This window comes from Balaenoptera acutorostrata, chromosome 2 (assembly GCF_949987535.1).
Source record: "Balaenoptera acutorostrata chromosome 2, mBalAcu1.1, whole genome shotgun sequence".
NCBI lineage: Eukaryota > Metazoa > Chordata > Mammalia > Artiodactyla > Balaenopteridae > Balaenoptera > Balaenoptera acutorostrata.
In genome coordinates this window covers 123,579,051-123,592,452 of record NC_080065.1, presented here as the reverse complement: position 1 = coordinate 123,592,452, position 13,402 = coordinate 123,579,051, and the positions used below count along the sequence as shown (strand labels likewise).

Here is a 13,402-nt window from a genome sequence, read left to right as displayed (position 1 = left end):
GGAAGGCAGATTGTTTACCACTGGACCACCAGGGAAGTCCCTGGAAAATATTATTAAAGTTTAATCTTTTGGAAGGCTAGATATAGATCTCAGCCAGTGTTTCTTAAGTTTATTAGTATGGATAAGAATCATCACTGGTGCTTATTAAAAATGTAAACTCTTGGATCCTACCTCAGAGGTTTAGGGAGGGACCGAGGAATCTGCTTTCTTAAAGTTTGTTTTTTTTTTTAAACTGGGAAAGAAATCATACATACAGAAACTGGCATAAAACAAATGTATATCAAAACAGGTTAGTAAAAAGCAAATATCCAAATATCCCAGATCTAGAAATAAGCACTGAAAGCACCCTGGTAGCTCTCACAGTCCTGATCTCCTCCCTCTCCACTAAAGGTAACAACTATGCTGACTTTTATGCCAATCACTTTCTTATATATTTCTGAGCTTTATGAAAATTAAACTTGCTATATGTATTTTTTGATCCAGCTTCTTTCACTAAACATGGTATGAGAATTTTATCCATGTGGTCACGTCACTGTGGTTTGTTCATTTCACTGCTGTAAAGTATTCTATTATATGATTGCACCACAATGATCCAATTTACTGTTGCTGGAAAATTGGATTATTTTTATTTTTGACTATTGTGAGTAACATTGCTGTGTACATTGTTGTACATATCTTCTGGTGCACACATGCATGCAAATTTACTGTCTTTCAACTTAAGTAACTATTGCTAAATTGTTTTCCATAGTGCTTTCTCCAGTTCTCATTCTAACAGTGTGTGAGCATTCCCATTGCTTCACATTCTAGAGTACTTCATTGTCGTTTTAATAAGGTCCATCTCTTTTTCATATGTGTGTTGGCCAATTTCTTCTTTTGTGAGATGCCTGTTCAAGTCTGTTTCCTATTTTTTATTGGGTTATCTTTTTCTTATTGAAAACGAAGCCCTTTTTTAGGAGCCCTTTAAAAATATATGTTGTAAATGTATTTTCCTCATTGTGTGTTATGCCTTTTCCTTCTTGTATTGTCTTCTGATGAATAATTCCCAATTTTAATCAAGCTTATCATTCTTTTCCCTTTGTGATTAATGCTTTTTGTGTCCTGTTTAAGAAATCTTTTCCTAAATACACACCCCTGTATTATCTTCTGAAACTTGTATCATTTCACCTTCCTTGTTTAGGTCTGTAATCTACCTGGAATTGATTTTTGTCTGTAGTGTGTGACAGAGGTTGCCAAGTTACCTTTTTCAGTATGGATACCAAATTGTTGCAGTACTCATTTTTGAAAAGACTATTCTTTCCCTGCTTTCCATAGTAGCATCTTTGTTCTAAATCAATCATGGGTCTGTTTCTGTTTTGTATGTCTATTCTTGTGCCAGTACCATACTATCTTATTTACTTTGGTTTTATGGTATTTGAGGTCTAGAGTAGGGTCAGAATCTCCAATAAAATAACACTGTTACTTCAGGAGAGTCTGATACAGGTGGCCCTAATTTATCTCTCCCCTTCTCCCCTTTTCCCCTTTCATAACCATAAGTTTGTTTTCTGTGTCTGTGAGTCTGTTTCTGTTTCGTAAATAAGTTCACTTGTGTTATTTTTTTAGATTCCACATATGTGATATCATAACAGTATTTGTCTTCCTCTGTATGACTTATTTCACTTAGCATAATGCCCTTCAAGTCCATCCGTGCTGTTGCAAATGGAAAATTTTGTTATTTTTTATGGCTGAGTAGTATTCCAGTGTGTGTGTGTGTGTGTGTGTGTGTGTGTGTGTGTGTGTGTGTATAAACACATACACCACATCTTCTTTATCCATTCATCTGTTCATGGACCCTTAGGTTGCTTCCATATCTTGGCAATTGTAAATAATGCTGTTGTGGACATTGGAGTTAATGTATCATTTGAATTAGTGTTTTTGTTTTTTTTGGATATATACCCAGGAGTGGAATTGCTGGTCGTATGGTAGTTCTATTTTGAGTGTATTTGGAAACATCCATACTGTTTTTCATAGTGGCTGCACCAATTTACATTCCCACCAACAGTGTACAAGGTTTCCCATTTCTCCGCATCCTCACCAACATTTGTTATTTGTATTCTTTTTGATAATGCCCATTCTGACAGATATGAGGTTTCTCATGGTTTTGATTTGCATTTCCCTGATGATTAGTGATGTTGAGTGATTATTTTTCTTTTGTTTATTTGATTCTTTGTAAAGTGTCTTGTGTCCATGTATCCACTAGCGTTTTATTGATAATCTAATAAAAAAGGGTGAGAAAATCTCTCTGGGAGAATGAGTAGATGGCTAACAATGGCAAATTTGAAAAAGAATAGAGAGGTGATGTAAACCCTATGAAAAGTTAAAACATGATAGAAGGCTTTAGTAACAGACTGATGGAGTATGTAGTTGAGAATTGGAACTTTTTGAGAATTTGTTGTAAGATACAGTAAAAGCTCACCAGAAATCACAAATTAAATGGTGACAAGAATGATGTTAGATGTATATATTTTTTTCACACCATTCAACATACTACACTGTCAGTGGATAACGGTATTAAAAGTAAAATGAATGTTTCTAAATAGGTAACAAATTATCTAAACTTAGAGACTGCTAAGTTACTAAGGAAAATATACCAGATTTAACTTTTATAATGAAATAGCAACCTATAACCAAAATTAAAAATATAATCAACAAATCATTGTAGCAAAATATCAGAAAAAGATCTAATATCCTAGTTGACATTTAAACACCCTTTGGGGAAAGCCTCATTTATCATTTTTTATATTTTGTATTTTTCTGCAAAAGTCAGTAAATATTTAACTCTCAGCTCATCTGAAACTGCTAGAAATAGACTGATGGCTACACTGTTTTTTTGTGCACATATATGTGATTTTTCTCCCCAGCTTTTCCTGATTTCAGAAATGAAAATGATTTCATTTAAATATGAAAAAATTTTTAAGTACTTTCCTTGAGGGTATCATCATGAAAGCATTTAGCTAAGAATAACTCATTCATGAAAACTAGTATAATATTGGCAGTTAAAAAAATTTTTTTTTAAAGCTAGAGAGGTTATGTGTGCCAAACCAGGATGGCTTACTGTTGTCTGATAAAGCAGTGGTGCAATTTGCTACTGATGTGTTTGCTTAAGGGAGACCTGCTGAAGATTGTTGGATGAATGGTAAATGGTGTTCATTTGGTTTCCTACAGAGAATCCTGAGACTATTAACCTGATAGACATTCTTCCTCATGTTGGTTAGAGTATGTGTTGGCACATTTTACAGAGGAACTTCATAAAACTAAATTTACTTTTTAAAAATGATTCTTCTTATTGAAGAATCATTTGCATACAGAAAAGTTCACAAGTCATAAGGCCATTGAATTATCAAAAAATGAATTCAACTTGTATAACCACCACCTGGGTCCCTGCTCCTGTCCCTTCTCAAATGCTACCAATCTCTCTGTTCCCCCAAAGTAGCCACTATCTGACTTCGATTATTGTAGATTAGTTTTTTTCTCTTACTGATTTTTTTCCTTTGAAAATCAACTTTACTGAGATGTATTTTTCACACAATAAAATGTTTTCATTTTATGAATGATGAACACATATACATATATATCTGTTAACAACCATGGCAGTCAAGATAGAGACTGTTTCCATCACTTCATGTGCTTCTTTACAGTAATTCTCCCCCTGACCCCCGCAGTTTCTGGCCCCAGGCAATTACTGATCTGCATTCTGTCACTATATAGATGAATTTTGCCTGTTTTAGAATTTCTTATAAATGGAATCTCATAGAATAGGTACTCTGTGTCTGGCTTCTTTTGCTTGTGTAATGGTTTTTGAGATTCATGTTATTGTATGTATCAGTTGTTCAAGAATTTTATAGAAAAATGCTAAGTATATTCCATGGGATATCCATAAGAATATTCCACACTTTGTTTATCCATTCACCTGTTGGGGTTGATTGCCGTTTTTGGCTATTATGAATAAAGCTGCTATGCTTGTGGAAGTCTTCCTATGGACTTAAACTTTCATTTCTCTTGTGTAAATACTCAGGAGTACAATTACTGGGTCACTTGGTAGGTTTTATAAGAAAACTACCAAACTGGCTTCCAAAGTGGTTGGAACATTTTACATTCCCACCAGCATTATGTGAATGTGCTATTTGCTTCACATCCTCACCAACACTTTAATTTTAAACATTTTAGTAGTATCCATATCTCATTGTGGGTTTTAAGTTGTACTTTCGATAACTGTGGTAAAAATGAGTCTATTGTCTGTTTTTATAAGTATCAGTAGATATTGTGGTACAAAATTTGCTAGGGAAAGTCTGTTACCAGTGCAGTGAATGATATGGCCTGAACTTTAGTTTCTATTTTACCTCTTATTTTTGTAGCTTGAGAATATCCTCTGAGTAGGAGCATGTGCTATTACTTCTGGCAAGGAGTACAGGGCCAACATTGAGGCCTCCACACTGTCCTAGATGGGTACTTTTGTTTGGCCCAGTAGTCAGTTTTTTTCCCTTCAGGCTTGGAATAGGTCAGTGTTCCTTCCAGGTAAGCGCCAGATGAAGTAGTTGCGGCCCCCCTCCCCTGCACTACACACACACACACACACACACACACACACACACACACACACACATATCACACACACCACAGAGTATGTATTTTAAGGGTCTTCTTATGTGAAAAATAATTTCTTTAGAAAGTTAGAATAATAAACTTAGTGCATGTTCTCCTGGGTGTATCAAGGGTAGTGTAAATGTGGCAGTTTTCACCACATTTTATAGTCATTTAGTATTGAAAATTTTATAGCTGATTTCTTTCTTTGATTACAGTGCCCATATATCTCCTATCGGCATCTTACCAGCCTCTGCGGAGTAAGTAGTATACTTACAGAAGACAATTTAAAATTTTTAAAAAATATTTCTAAACTGTAGAAATTAAAATCATGTATTTATTGTACTTACTTTAGAGGAAGGATTGTACATAAGGCAGTGAAACCAGTATTTTATGTACTTAGGTCAGAACAAATGAAGAAGGAATGAATTACACTCACATACAAAATAAAGATGAACTTTTTTTCAGATGATTTTTTTTGATCTTCTGAAATGATTGAAAATGTCAAAAGAGCTTTTTTATGAAGTTTTTTTTTTTAATGGCTGCTTTATTTATGTATGTATGTATGCATGCATGCATGCATGCCGTGGCACACAGCATGCGGGATCCTAGTTTCCCGACCAGGGATCGAACCCGTGCTCCTTGCAGTGGAAGCGCGGAGTCCTAACCACTGGACCGCCAGGGAATTCCCTGAAAAGTCTTTTTAAATGGCTTTATATGTATTAAGGTGAGGAGTGAATTACTGGGACAAGTGATCATTCATGCCTCAGTAGTAATAGTGACATTATGATTGATTTGTATATCTTATTTGGGCAAATTTCATTTTAAAATTTAAGCCAATATTATGTTTTCCTATTTCTTTTTTCCCCTCTAGCCTGTTCATTTAAATACCATTATAATTTTTTTTTTTAACTGGTTGTACATTTTAAAGTTTGTGTTTATGTGACCAAATAACTAGTTAGGGTGACTGCTTCTCACTAAAATGTGTTCTGTTTTATAGCATTTTAGAAAGAACAATTAGAGCAGCTGTGGAACAGCACCTTTTTGATCTGCAGAGCAGCATAGATCATGATCTTAAGAATTTACAACAACAAAGTCTGGTGTGTAATAATGAAGCAGGAAGTGTTAATTGTGATGGGGAAGGATCTAATAACCAGTAAGAAACTTTTAAAACATTTTACTGTTACTTATTGAGCTATAAAATTGTTTTTTCTTTTAAAAAACTGTATCTTTTCTTAAATGATGGGGTGTCATCTTACTTGAGCATTTCTGAAAGTCAGTGTGAAAAGTGACTTTGTATATACTTGCGTATAAATTGTGTATACTTCTTAACATTGAAAATCTCATAAGTCTTCCATTAAGGTAATAGGCATTAAGTCCAACACAGCCTGTGAACACCAGATGAAGTAGCAAGCTTACTTTTAGGATCCATGTTATATGAAAAATAACTTTTAAAAAAGTAGAACTATATTCTGTTCTCCGAATGGTCACACCATGGCATGCAGTTATCTAGACAGATAGGTACAGGGACAGCAGATTGACATCACTCCTAGTGCACATGGTCATTGAGTGAAATGGTAGATGGAATCATCCTTTGCTATTTAACTTATCACCTGCCTCCAGCCTTTGCCCTCCCTACATGCTGTTGTTTTAGGTTAGCTGTTAATAATTGAATTTGTGTAAGTTAGAAGTACTCTATGTACTGTGTGATGTGTGATGTTACTCCACTTTTCAGCTGACTTGTTACCTCTAAATGACAAAAGCTTCATCTCCTTTCCTATTACCTCAGCCCTGAACTTTAGGATATATAGGTTCCTTTCTCTGAGACCACAGTGCAATGATTTCATAGTTTACATTGATCAGTTTTTGTTTTGGGGACAGATCTACAGAGCAACATCGATCATGATCTTAAGAAAGATGTACCCAAATTTGGAGAATTCATAGGAAGGCAAAAAAAATTGATGACTGGGTAGAATTCTGTTTTTGTTGTTAAGAATTAGATTTTTAAAAGGCCAAATGTGTCAAGTATACTAGACTAGCTATCAAATATGAAATGAAACTGAAAAATTAATGGATATAAAAACCAATGCTTGGAATATGTTTATGGAATACCGTATTGTACAACTGCAGGTGTGCCATTGTAGTCTGCATGGATGGCATCACCAGCCTGTGCAGCTCGATATGATGGCCCTGATTTATGTGCTTTGAAGGCATGATTTGAACTATACACATGGATCTGTAGGGAGTATTTGAGTTGAATATGAAGGTAAGAAGCAGTATCTAAAAGTTGGAAATAGTAGGAAAATGTTTCAAAGGATATAATATAAGCAGATTTCTTGGAGTTTGCCCTTAGGTTAGCTAGAGATGCTGAAAACCTATGCCCATGCTCAGACAGTATTATGGAAATAACTCACATTCTCATTGATAGTGGTATCATCTTTGTAAACAAAACCCTGCAGTGTTGTGCATATTCTAAATTATATAAGATGAAAAAATATGCAGTAGGAAGCTATTCCTGTTGTACTTGATAAGGTGTTGGACACTCTGGTACCTAGTGCTAGACTTGTATTTTAATCAGTAAACAGGTCATTATTATGATTTAGAGTATGTGTTTATAAGGGAAATCATTATTTTGGCACATAAATTATTTTTAAAACCATTCATTTGCTTTTGAAAATATTCAAAGTGGATAGCAAACCAGGTAGGTTCCTCACAACATCCCATGGAGAGACAAAAATAAACTTTGTACACTTAATAATCTAACTTGGCAAGATAAAGAAACTGTGGCTCTTTATGAAAAAGACAAATTTTCTTTGACAAGGAGAATTTTCAGATTATTACTTTTATTTATTTATTTTAAAGGCATTACGTATTCAACATGTGGCCTGATCTGACTTTTTAATCTTCATTACTAGGGTTGATATTGCTGATGGTATTATTAATGCCAGTGAATGTAACAGAGACTGTTCAGAACCTGTGGCTAGCACTAATTTAGACAATGAAGTTATGCAGCAAGATTTTGTATTTGAGGATGAAGAAAATAACCAGGTAAGAAATGCTAAGACTTAAAGATCTCTGTGTTAGGTGTACTAGATTACAATTGTGATTGCTTCATGTGTTCCTTTGATACCAGAAGCCATAGTTCAGTATCTTTGCTGTTACACATGTTTGTCTTGATTATAAGTCCCAGGAACATACATACTCTCAGTAGAGGTCAGGAACCATCATTGAGTAGAGAAGTAAATATAAAACACCTTATTTTAAAATACTTTTCTGGAAGGAAACAAATTACAATGTCAGCTAAGGTGGTTGGTGGTATTATGGTTGAATTTTGTTCTTTTTAAAAGCCCTTGTATGTCCCAGATATTTTCCTGAAGAACATAAGATTTTTCATAATTATGGAAAACCCATGAACATCATTTAAAAAGTAAATTTTCACTGTCACAATTTTTAGTAGTAACGTTGTTTTTAAAATAATTTCAATAAATGTACAAAGCAACATTTTTCTAAGACATGTTTCAAAGTTTAGTTTTGTTAACAGTTTTTATTCTTATTTTTTTATTTTTTAAAAATATTTATTTATTTGGCTGTGCCAGGTCTTACTTGTGGCACACGGGATTTCATTGCGGCATGCGGGATCTTTAGTTACAGCATGTGAACTCTTAGTTGCGGCATGTGGGATCTAGTTCCCTGACCAGGGATCGAACTCAGGCCCCTTGCATTGGGAGCACAGAGTCTTAGCCATTGGACCACCAGGGAAGTCCCTTGTTAACACTTTTTAAGATAATATACTTAATGAATGAGGAAATTTTCTTCAGCGTGTTTTCATTCTAAATCATAAGCTAACATACCTGTAATAAGGAATTTATAGAGATTTGTGTTCTGGCTTTGCCTCTTAATAGCAGTGTGACTTTGACCAAGTTACCTAACTTCTCTGAGTTGTTCTTTGCTTTTCTTTATATAAGTGGGAGGTCATACCTCTGTTACAGGATTGTTATAAATATCCAAAGAAGTAAAAGTATAAAGTTATTTTATAAACTGGAAAACATTTTACAAAAGTTAAGCTGCTGCTGTTACTCTTACTGGACTTGTATATTACTTGTGTATTAATATTCTTACTTCCACTGGTGTATTCGATTAATCTCTTTTCATCTATTCTTGGTTATTGCTTCTGTTGTTGTCTCTTTGCTCTTTCCTGGTTTATCGGTTTCTGCCTGTCTACTGGATCATTCCCATCAGTGTAAAATATTTTGGCTGTTACTTTTCCCATGTTTAGGAAAAAACCCTCTCTTGACCCTTCTTCCCACTCTAGCTACACCACCATTTTTCTGCTTTCCTTTATAATAAAATTACTTGAATGAATTGTCTGTGTCTGTTTAATTTCTCTCCTTACATTCTATCTCGAATCCACTCCAGGCAACCTTTACCCTTAACATTCCTCTGAAACTGTTCTTGCAAATCACTAATTATGTCTTTTGCACATTTTACTTGACCTAAGAGCACAATTTGATTCAATTAATTATGCCTACTACCTGGGTACATTTTCTTCACTTGGCTTTCAGGATATCACACTCCTCTGGATTTTTTTTTTTTCTCCTTGACTGGCTGCTCTATCCCTTTGCTGATTGCTTTTCATGTTCTCAAATTTAGTATGGCCCAGGGCCCAATTCTCAGGTCACTAATTTTCATTCACTCCCTTGGTAATCTCATTTAGTCTAATGGTTTTAAATACCATACAGACAATGGAATACTGTTCAGCACTAAAAGGAAATGAGCTATCAAGCCACAAAAAAACATGGAGGAACCTTAAATGCACATTACTAAGTAAAAGAAGCCAATCTGAAAAGGCTACATACTATGTGATTACAACTATGCTAAAGGCTCCCAGGTTTCTATCTCTAGTCCAGATCTCTCTCTTGAACTTTATAGATTCCTATACCCAGCTGTTGTACTCAACATTGAATATCTTACAAACATCTTAATATCTTAATAAACATCATGTAAACATTTTATAAGCACCTTAACACGCACCAGACTGTACTTGTAATCTTGTTGACACATGTGTTCTTCCTTTTGTCTTTAAAATCTCAGTAAATGGCAGTTTCTCCTTCCACATGCATAGGCCAAAAGCCTTGGGTCGTCCTTGATTTCTTTCTTACTGCACATCTACTCCGTTACAAAGACCTACTGATTGTACCTTTGAAGTTTATATAGTCTGACCATTTTTAATGTTTCCGTTGCCACCACACAGGTCCATTCATTTCACTTAGATTAATACAGCCTCCTAACTGATCTTATCTTTTCCGCCCTATGGTCTGTTCTGAGCAGCAGCCAGAGTGATCCTTTTAAAATGAAAATTACGTAATGTCAGTTCTCATCTCAGAACCTTCCAGTGCCATCTAGGTATAAAAATATAGCAATAGGGAGTAGGGAAACACGGACTGATGGACAGTTATGATTGAGACAGTTCAGTCTTAAGGTGCTGTCTGGATTGCTGTTTGCCCAGATATCCCTATGGCTTGTTTCCTCATCTGATCCTGCAGATTTTTCCTCAATTTTACCTTCTCAGGCCAAATCTCATTACTCTGTATGTATTAGCAGGCCCTCTCACTGACCTACCCCCATCCAGTCTCTGAACTTTCTGTCCTTCTTCACTGTCTGCCCCCCTTACCCCTTAATAGTTCTGTCACCATTGCACATATCTATTATTAGTTTGTTTCCCATCATTAGACTGTGAACTTCATGAGGGCTGAGATTTTCATCTGTTTTGTTTATTATTACATCCCCATTATCTAGAACACATAGTATGTATTCATTAAGTATTTGTGGAATATATGACCAAACAAATAAATGTCACCTGGCAGATAGTAGGCAACTCAGTAGATTTGCTGAATGAAGTTGGTGTATTAGTTACTTTAAGAAAGCAGGAATTCTTTTTCTTTTTTAAGAGACTATTTTTAGAGGTGTTTTAGGTTTACAAACAAAATTGAGAGGGAGGTACAGAGATTTCCCATATGTTCCCTGCCCCCACATATGCATAGCCTCTCCCATTATCAACATCACTCACCAGAATGGTACATTTCTTACCAAGAGTGAACTTACACTGACATACCATAATCACTCAAAGTCTAGTTTACCTTGGGGTTCACTCTTGGTGCTGTCTATTTCATGGGTTTGGAAAAATATATAATATACCGAGTTTTTTAAACTGTGCTCTGCCTGTTCATACCCCATCCCACCAGCAACCACTGATCTTTCTATTGTCTTTATAGTTTTGCCTTTTCCAGAATGTCATATAGTTGGAATCACATAGTATGTAGCTTCAGATTGGCTTCTTTTACTTAGTTATGTGCATTTAAGGTTCCTCTGTGTGTTTTTTGTGGCTTGATAGCTCATTTCTTTTTAGTGCTGAACAGTATTCCATTGTCTGTATGTACCACAGTTTATTTCTCCATTTACCTACCGAAGGATGTCTTGGTTGCTTCCAAGTTTTGGCAATTATGAATAATGCTGGTATAAACATCTGTGTGCAGGTTTTTGTGTAGACTTAAGTTTTTAACTACTTTGGGTAAATACCAAGGAGTGTAATTGATGGATCATACAGTATGAATTTTATAAGAAACTGCCAACTGTCTTCTGAAATGGCTTTACCAATTTGCATTCATACCAGCATTGTATTAGCGTACCTAATGCTCTCTAACCTCACCAGCATTTGGTTCCAGATTTTGGCCATTCTGATAGGTATGTAGTTGTATCTCAGTGTTTTAATTTGCATTTCCCTGATGACATATGATGTGGGGGCATCTTTTCATATGCTTCTTTGCCATCTCTTATATAAAGAAGTATATCTTCTTTGGTGAGAAGTCTTTTTTTTTTTTTTTTTTAATTGGGTTTTGTATTCTTGTTATTGAGTTTTAGTTCTTTCTTTCTTTTGGCTGTGCCACGCCACTTGCGAAATCTTAGTTCCCCAACCAGGGATCGAACCCCAGCCCCTGCAGTGAAAGTGCCAAGTCCTAACCTCTGGACCGCCAGGGAATTCCCTGGTGAGAAGTATTTTAAGGTCTTTGGCCCAGTTTTCAATTGGGTTGTTTCTTTTCTTTTTTTTTTTTTGAATTTTTGGATTTTATTTTACTTATTTTTTTATACAGCAAGTTCTTATTAGTCATCCATTTTATACATATTAGTGTATATATGTCAATCCCAATCTCTCAATTCATCCCCCCACCCCCCGCCGCTTTCCCCCCTTGGTGTCCATATGTTTGTTCTCTACATCTGTGTCTCAAGGGTTGTTTCTTATTATTGAGTTTTAAGAGTCCTTTGCTTTTTTTGTATAACAGTCCTTTATCAGGTGTGTCTTTTGCAAGTATTTTCTTCCAGTCTGTGGCTTGTCTTCTAATTCTCTTGATATCAAATTTTGCAGAGCAGAAGATTTTAATTTTAATGAAGTCCAGCTTATCAGTTACTTGTTTTATGGATTGTGTTTTTGGAGGTGTATCTAAAAAGGCATCACCATTCCCAAGGTCACCTAGGTTTTCTTCTGTGTTATAGTCTAGGAGTTTTATAGTTTGTGTTTTACATTTAGGTCTATGATCCATTTTGAATTAATTTTTGTGAAGGGTGTAAGATCTCTGCCTAGATCCATTTTTCTGCATGTGGGTATCCATTTGCTCCAATTCCGTTTGTTGAAGAGACTGTCCTTGCTCCATTATATTGCCTTTGCTTTTTGGTCAAAGATCAGTTGGCTATACTTATGGGGGTCTATTTCTGGGCTCTCTATTCTGTTCCATTGATCTCTTTGTCTATTCTTTCATCAGTACCACACTGTCTTGACTACTGTTCCTTTATAATAAGTCTTGAAGTCAGGTAGTATCAGTCCTCCAACTTTGTTCTTCTCCTTCAGTATTGTGTTGGTTGTTCTAGGTCTTTTACCTCCCCCCATAAAGATTAGAAGCAGTTTGTTAATATCCATAAACAACTTGCTGGGATTTTGATTGGGATTGCATTGAATCTGTACATTAAATTGGGAGGAACTGACATCTCGACAATATTGAGTGTTCAATCCATGAAAATGGTATATTTCTGTATTTATTTAGTTCTTCTTTGATTTATTGCCTCAGAGTTCTGTAGTTTTCCTCATATAGATCTTTTTTTAAAAAATTAATTAATTAAAAATTTTTTTGGCTGCTTTGGGTCTTCGTTGCTGCGTGCAGGTGTTCTCTAGTTGCAGCGAGCAAGGGCTACTCTTTGTTGCGGTGCACGGGCTGCTCATTGCGGTGGCTTCTCTTGTTGCAGAGCACAGGCTCTAGGCGCATGGGCTTCAGTAGTTGCAGAACGCAGGCTCAGTAGTTGTGGCACGTGGGCCCTAGAGTGCTCAGGCTTCAGTAGTTGTGGCGTGTGGGCTCAGTAGTTGCAGTGCGCAGGCTCTAGGGTGCGTGGGCTTCAGTAGTTGTGGTGCACGGGCTCAGTAGTTGTGGCTCACAGGCTCTGGAGCACAGGCTCAGTGGTTGCGGCGCATGGGCTTAGTTGCTCTGCGACATGTGGGATCTTCCTGGACCAGGGCTCGAACCTGTGTCCCCTGCATTGGCAGGTGGATTCTTAACCACTGTATCACCAGGGAAGTCCCCCTCATATAAATGTTATACCCAAATATTTCACTTTTTTGGGTGCTAATGTAAATGGTATTATGTTTTAATTTCAGAATGCAGTTGGTGTATAGAAAAGCAATTGACTTTTGTTTATTAACCTTGTATCCTGCAACCTAATAATCACTTATTAGTTCCAGGAG

The 13,402-nt window shown here is 35.9% G+C and overlaps 1 protein-coding gene across 15 annotated transcripts in view; it reads left to right on the top strand.

Annotated features, from left to right (window-relative positions):
- The window catches only part of FAM13B (family with sequence similarity 13 member B), a 122,193-nt gene that overhangs the window by 40,376 nt on the left and 68,415 nt on the right, over positions 1–13,402 (top strand). For 14 of the 15 annotated variants that reach the window (XM_057541811.1, XM_057541810.1, XM_007172206.2 and 11 more), the window contains 3 exons: positions 4,836–4,877; positions 5,618–5,773; positions 7,533–7,665. In XM_057541811.1, coding sequence (XP_057397794.1) covers positions 4,836–4,877; positions 5,618–5,773; positions 7,533–7,665 — 331 coding nt within the window. The remainder of the gene's footprint in view (positions 1–4,835; positions 4,878–5,617; positions 5,774–7,532; positions 7,666–13,402) is intronic. The other variant, XM_007172199.2, reaches the window with a different exon arrangement.